At 32.5% G+C, this 8224-nt stretch overlaps 1 protein-coding gene across 1 annotated transcript; it reads right to left on the reverse strand.

Annotated features, from left to right (window-relative positions):
- Positions 1 to 4459: 4459 nt before the first annotated feature.
- LOC134262289 (uncharacterized) lies at positions 4460 to 7989 on the reverse strand. The gene is made up of 3 exons (XM_062744664.1): positions 7782 to 7989; positions 6904 to 7114; positions 4460 to 5137 (listed from the first exon to the last, which is right to left on the reverse strand). Exons 1-3 carry the CDS (start codon positions 7986 to 7988, stop codon positions 4875 to 4877), a joined length of 681 nt encoding a protein of 226 aa, XP_062600648.1. The 5' UTR covers position 7989; the 3' UTR covers positions 4460 to 4874.
- Positions 7990 to 8224: the final 235 nt, after the last annotated feature.

Below are 8224 nucleotides of genomic sequence, written 5' to 3' on the forward strand. Positions count from 1 at the left end.
CGCCGGAAGTCGCACGGGTTTGGAATGTTTGGTGTCAGAGCCATGTTACACACGGTTGTGCTAAGATGTCGGACATGGCGATGATGTGGAGGCAGAGAATCAAAATATCAATACGTTCCCGCAAGGCATTGTGTGATACGGTTTTGTAGAAATCTATTTAATATGCAAATAGCGCGATCGAAGTATCCTCATCCAATATGACTGACACATCAATTCTACGCATTTATGAAGGCAGCTTTAAATTAGGAGACACACATTTGAAGTTCATCACGTTAATATTTTTTTTTTCAAATTTTCTGTATACAAATATCATTTCACACTGAAATGAATGTAATAAAAGCTTGTTCAGAAACTTATTTTATCTAGAAATTATTGACATTTTAGATGATGTCTTTGAGCTATTCATCTTATTTTGACCTCCAGGACAGTTTTTTATATGCCATAATTTGCATTCATTTTGGTGACCACACTGCTGATTGCTTTAGAGTTTTTGATGTCATCCAATGATTGTTTATTTAAATTTGTGTCAGTCCTGTTTTAATGTATTTTTAAAGATCGCTTTAAATGAATATTGTATATTACTTTTCATTTTCTATGACGCAAGCCGCAAACGATGAAAAAATTATTGAAATGTCAAAATCTTTTCCCCAACTTCTTCAGTTCAGTTTCTTTACACCATGTACAAGATTGTTCTACCGGAATATGTTGAATTCTGTCATTCTAAAAGACCTGTTATTTTACTCTCCAAATCCATTTAAATCGAAGATAATGAAGATATTTCGCAAGATTTTAATTTTAAACTGCATCTTCAATTGAGCAACTGTACGTAGATATTTTTACACTGAGAACGTTGCAATGCATAAATATCTCTCTTTATATAATATTTTAATGTGAAAAATACAAGGGTGCGGATGATAATAAATATGGGGTGTTTTCATAACGAATTTTTCACATTCCTGGTCAGTGGGTGCGACATGTAAAATACCAGTAAACTTGCGCCTACCTACACAGTGACGCATGATGTAGATTTCGTATTTGATTAGAATCGGTTTTAATCAGATGAAGTTACTAGCTTTAAGAAACTTAATATAGGAATTTTGAGAAAATTTAAAGCCACATAATTTACCAAATAATTTACCAAAACAATCGATCACATCAAAACGTCCGACTTTTCAACACTAAATACATGTACAATTCCAAATTCCAATGATAAATTGTACTCCGAGCTTTTTTACATTGTAGATTATAATTGTTTCAATAAAAATATTAATGACAATCATAACGTCATTGGATATCTACAAAGTTATTTAATAAAAACTTCTGGTTTTAAACAAAAGTACACAGATTCTGAGGTTTTTATTCAAAATGTGATATTTTACAATATCTAACATAATGTAGCTTTTAGGATCAATCTTAGAACAACGTGCATGCTTGGATCCATTGCGGATGGGTACTATCTGTATCCCGTATTATGAAATATACATAATGGAGATAAAGAACAGTATTCAAGCTCAAAAGTGCATTAAACAATACAAAATTGGAGCAGAGCAAACACGGACCTTTCAAACATCAGAGGTGGGATCAGGTACCATGGAAGAGTGAGCATCCTCTGGTGACCGGTCACATCTTCCGAGTGCTCCTTGTCATGATCGGCAAATAACAGAAAAAACCGCTTTCAATTAAGTGTGTAAATAATGATCTAACAATTGGTATGAAAACCGTCAGTCAGCATTTGACTCAATGATAAATTGCATTTGCTGACAAGGCCATTGAATCGACCATAGAACTTACGAAATCATGACTCTAAACAAGACTGATGATATTCTTGTTTTATCAACTAGTTTGACAATAATTTACCTCGTTTCAGAAATTGCACATATGTATAGCATGCTCTTGCATATCGAATCAACTAAGAGACATTAACTCCGTATGCAGGTGAAGAAGGTATGTTGCTGCATAAGTAAGGGAAGCTGACGATAGAGATGTTAAAGTCATCACGTTTATCATAGAGCTTGGATGTTATAGATTTGCCATTAACGTCCTTTTCAAGTAAAGTATCAAAATATAAAACAGATGTGTCCGGTTCTGTTGTCGTCTTCTATTTCAAGCTCACCAGGATATATCGTATGGACATATGAATACAATTCATACGATACAATTAATCATTATTGATTGACAATACGTCGTCAATATATCTAAATGTCGAGTTGAAGGCCACATCAAGTGCTTTTCACGAATAAGAATAGTTTTAAATGCAACATTTCTTATATGCTAAAGTCGATATAATGATTATCGGTCGACGATTTGCTTTCTGCTCCATGAAAACCTGATCCCACCTCTGAAGTGTGTAAAGATCTATGTATGCTCTGCTCCGAATTTATATTGTTCCACGGGACTTTTGAGCTTCATAACTGTCGTTATCTTTATATTTCATCAGAGTATTAGAAGTGAAAATCCATTAGGTGTTTGCAGTTAAAGTGCACCAATTTATTAAACAATAAAAAAACAGAAACATGGCAAAAAAACTAAATATAACATATAGCAGAAAACGCATTTTTAAAATGAACACTTCAATTATAATATACAACCAAGAGATCTACAAAAAACTAATAGCTACCTGCATCTGTTTAAGACCAAAAAAAAGTAATAAAAAATTGAAGCTCACAATACAGCTGCTTAGTATTGGCCAATAGAAAGTAAAAACAAAAAAAAAATGTGTTTATCAGTTAAAAATTATAATACATGGTTTATTATCCAACTTAAAATCGCCACAGGCGTTTGTTCATTTAAATAATACATACTAAAATAATTCAGCGTACAGACCGTAAACCATGAGTCTCAGCTAATGGAAAAATATAGAAAAAGACCCCATTATCTTTTTTTCCCCAAAACATATGCAAATGATTAAGTTTCAAATGTGTGAGATAGAACTGGACAACATAAACATGATAAATGAATCTGACTGTATTCGTCAAAAAGAAAATATACAAAAGCACAAAAAGTACAACATTCAAAATTGAAATAGGAGACATAAAAATCTCCCTTCTCCATGATCAATTCTTTTCAGACACTGTTAACAACACATCAAGTAAAAGAGAGAAAATATAGATGCTTGCAAAGTGAAAGCTTGATGAAAAAATAGAGAGAGAAAAACCCACACCAGAGTGGAGAAAATACGAATTCTGATACAACCATTATACATAAATGTGACCTAAGCAATAATCAAAAAAATTGAAACTGTGCTGACCAAAGCAGATCAACTTTTAAACAATTGCACCACACAGAATTACCAAAGTCAGAGATAACTATACTTCATTTTAATAGATCTAGCATCATATGGCAAAGGATCAAAATAAAAAGAAAATGGTGTTGGCTGAATTGTGACTAAAGCATCTACAGTTGGTTTAAGCAATTTTACTGCAAGTTACTGTTTATGAGTTAAAAAGCACAAATAAATTTGAACAATCATACTGTCTCGGATATACACGTTAATCATGAACACAATATGGTACTACGTTATATGTATACAATCTTGGACTAGAATTGAAACTATAAAAAAAACTACAATCTTTCTGAAGTTCATTTCTTGTCATTTTTAAAATGCTGAAAAAATTTGACTTATTTGCATGTGATTCTTCAAAAATTAAAGTATAAAAAAACCATATTTACTTATAATCATATAAATGACAGGTATTTCCATGAATAACTTAAGTAGAAATTTTTGCTTTTTTACACAAATAAGGATCGAAACGTTGATGTTTTCAATGAGTAAAAAGCTATTTATATGTACAAAGGAGATTGTTTCTTTTGCTTTAAACAGAACCGGGCAAATATTTATTATCCTTGAAATATCTTGTAAAATTGTACGCCTTGCATATAGTCAAAATACAAATAAACATACATGTATCAAACTCTTATTGTTTGTCTTATGTACATGTTTTTCTAAATAAGACAAGCAAAAATTCATAAGTCCCAGTTAATTACCTGTATCTTAGTATACGTGTAATTAATTAATTAACAGAAAATGTACACGATACTGAACTAATGCAGCTGCAGGACTGATCCTAGATTTGATCCTTTTCATTTTCAAAGAAATCGTGCATCAGTGTTAGTCAACATCGTCAAAATGTAATTTTAAAAAAGCCGCAAAAAACAGAATTACGTTTGAAAAAAAAAGCTAAGAAGGAAAAATTAATGGTACTGATAATCTTAATTAAGTTCCTTCCTGCATTTATTGCCAATGAAAAAATAACGATGATCTTAAAATACTTGTGTTATCTTGTGACCTATCCAATACATTGTATTTTAATTGTCTGCCCTATAAAATTCTAGTTACGTTGGAGGTACCAATTAGGTAAGCATACTTAGATGTACGTATAGTTCCCTGTTTACACAAGTTGGTTTTCTTGTTTATCTTAATTTTTTTCCACTCTAACAACAGAAAAGCTGAATTATCCAATGATCTTAACCTGATGGTATACTCGTATTTAGATAAAATCAACAATTTTCTGTTTTAAGGAAAATGCCAATTGTGAAAAATTACATGAAAAAATCACCTTTTTTTTTTTTTTTTAAATAAACTCTCTATTATGCTTTTTATGTACACCAAAACTAAATTCCCTACCTTACAAATAAAGGTAAAAATGTCTATTTATGCAAGACTGAGATCAGACATATGGCAAAATACTAATACTATCGGACTTTGGATATATATCAGAGGCGAGATTCTTTTTATACTGCAAATGCACGCCAATGGAACTCATAAAATTGTACATATAAACTTTTAATTAATTCCTACTTGGTTAAAAAAATCTTTCGCAGTCTACAGAAATTATATACTAAACATTTTGATTATTTCCTATGAAGCAGACATCTCAAATATCCTCTGGAATCGTGTGAAGGGGTATCCGAATGGATCTCGATCCTCCGGAATCCTCCGATTCAAAGACATCGTCCACATACTCATTCATTAGACGTCTCTGTGGGCGATAGATTCTGTGGTTTCGGTAAAACCGGGAACGTCGTGAGGAGCGTCTGTGGGGACTCTGTGGCGGGGATCCGGGCATCTCTGTAGGCGGGGAGTGGCTGACTAAATCAGGAAGTCGGCAAATGACCACATACTCCCCTTCTCCCTCAACTAAACATGAGAAACGTGTCATGTTTTAATAACACATTATACTAGTACTTGTCCGAAACATCTTAAAAGTTTTCCAGGCTTTTTTACGATTTTTATATTTTACATGCCAGGAAAACGTCAGATTTGGCGCGATTACGAAATTTGGAAAATTCGTCGTCTCCAACCGAAGGTGATTTTTGATGCTTGCGAACCGAACTAAATGCCGAAATCAGAATTTATCAAATGCACAATGCTTCTAGTATCCACCAACATCGATGAAAAGAAAACATCACTCAATATTTCATTCCATGACTTGCAATTAAGACAAATCTCGACAGTCTGATAAAATGTTTTCATGGATTGCATATTTTATAAATGAACTAAAAACGACATTGGTAAGTTCTGTTGATAACTTGTGAGTTTGACATTTGATTCGGTTTGCAAGTATTTAGTATAAAGTCAACCCGAAAAATGAGGCCTCCGGTTGGAGGCGGTGAATTCCCAGTTTTCGTACTGACGCCAATTCTGACGTTTTCTTGGCACGTAAAATATCAAAATCGTAAATAAAGCAATAAAGCAAAGCCACAGGTACTTGTGGACAGGAACCCCCCCCCCCCCCCCCCCCCCCCGATATTCAACCCCGGGGCTTATTTGACAATTTTTTCACAATTTATATTTAGTACACGTAGTTAGCATGTTTGCAATAGGAACAAATCGTCAAAACCCCAAAATAATCGCTCCACAAAAAAATACCCCACTAATGTATAGTGGGGTATTTTTTTGTGGAGCGATTATTTTTGGGGTTTTGACGATTTGTTCCTTTTGCAAACATGTTGAATAAGTGTACTAAATATAAATTGTGAAAAAAATGTCAAATAAGCCCCGGGGTTGAATATCGGGGGGGGGGGGGGGGGGGGGGTGTCCTGTCCACAAGTACCTGTGAGCAAAGCAAGGAAAACGTCAGATATTTCGGACTACATGATTACATGTATTACGTGTACTTTCAAAAATATTTTGAAAACTTATACATGTACTTAAATAAAAATTTGGAAGATTTATTGCTTCAAGGTGTGGAACTAGCTTACTGCTAGTCTTTACTGGTAAGTAAATTTAAATTCTTTTCTCTTTCCCTACAGATAGTGTTTTGCAAAGAAAGATAACTCTAAAATGTTCTCTAATTGATTAAACAAAAAATTGAGGATGGTGCCACAAGAAGAGAGATTTTCCAGATTGCGCTTTCAAGTTGCCAATTGAAATGCCCTAGATAAAATTTTATAATACCTGATGAAATACAACATTGTTAACATAAACATGATAAAGATACAATCATATACATGTACATGTTATTGGCAGTGAAAGTGAAAATAAGAATTTCGGTGGAATTAAGACTAGCTGCAGCACATATTAATAAACACACATCTAAACTGCAAGATGATGACTATGTGTCTGGTGTCCTGCATAATAGCATTTAACAATGAAAGATCTTTGTTCCAGATATGTAAAAATCGCCTTATATGTAACTTCAAGCACACTGTGTTTACAAGTATGTCTTCAAACTTTAACAAATAAGGAATTGTGATGTAAAATTCAGATGACTGTGTACCAAATTCAAGCAAAAACTAAAGACACAAAAACACACAGATAATTGCACCCCCAACCCCCCAACCCCTGCCAAAGAAAGAAATTAAAGTCACATCTTGATCATTCCAGCATTCTTTGTTGGCACAAAATTAGTAAGCACTGGCTACACAAGATAATAGAATAAGCAAGAAAAGCTAGGTATTTACCATAATTTCTATTCATTGTGGCTTTTCTCTTCTTGATGCAGTGCCATGACACCAAAAGACTCACAATAACAGTCACGACTAGAAAACACAATACACCAATAAGGATATATGCCAGCAGTCTCCAGGTGTCATTTTCTCCCTCCAAGTACAAAAGATCTCTTTGAAATGGAAGTCTTGATGTCACCTTGGGAGAATCATCCACTATAAAAGTCTGAAAAAGATTTTTGATAATTAAATCAAAATTAATTTAGATTTCTGTTATGTATAACCTGACAAATTTTAAATAAACTTCTCACTACATACAGAGATATATTTATATCTGATGAATGATGTCAATGACAAAAAAGCTAAAAAGATAAATTCTGTCTCATCATAAAACACTTTTACCGTCGGCTATTTTTTTTTATTATTAAAATCTTTCTATATATTTTGAACATATTATACACTACAAGTACTATATACCTTTATAAATATCACAACATTTAGAGATAACATTAGTGATTACTTAACATGCTTAAAGCAATATGTTGCATTTTTGAAAATTTTATTTGGTTGTTAAAATGTGTTATTATGATAAATTTGTATGTAACTTAAACATTTATGATCAATTAGACTAAAATAAAGCAGAAGTAAGACTTTTATATACAATCCAATGTACAGTTTTATAAAAGAAATCATTATTGTACAGGACGACAATAATGTAATTTTGATTCAATTGGAGCTTATAAATAGTTCTTCTGTTACAAATGTGAACAATTAGTTTATTAATGTTATTTTTTCTGTCATTGAAATAGTTATTTACAATTTTGCAACAAAAAATTCTGACATCAAAGTTGCAGCTCATATTGCTTTAATCATGATTTAGGGTTCATACTTACAAAGTTTAAATGCTTTAGGTCCATACAGACCACATCTGATGTATTTGTACATGGTGTTCCCGTAATTTGTGGTAGCTGGCACTTAGAACATGGCTGACATTTCTTCAAGGATTTGTCCCAGTATTTTAAATAAGTACAGTTCCTCACACTTGCACAAATCCCCACAAATAAAACCAAGATATTCACTTTCAAACATTCTTGTAGCATGGTCACCTGATAATGAAAAAAAAACCCATACAGTTTACAGGTGCATGTACAACAATGTGTAATATTAACTAAATTTGCACATATTTTTTTTTATAAACAGATAGCTCAATGCACAATTATTTGAATTTGGAATTATTTTGATACTTGGAATTTATTGTTTTCAATAAGAAGTCCTAATTAGACTAATCAGACAATTAACATGAATTTCTATTGTTTGTTGTCTTTAGAATGACTAA

Source organism: Saccostrea cucullata, unplaced genomic scaffold (genome assembly GCF_032062105.1).
Source record: "Saccostrea cucullata isolate Sc308-1 unplaced genomic scaffold, CSIRO_AGI_Scuc_v1 ctg11548, whole genome shotgun sequence".
In the NCBI taxonomy this organism is placed as follows: Eukaryota; Metazoa; Mollusca; class Bivalvia; order Ostreida; family Ostreidae; genus Saccostrea; species Saccostrea cuccullata.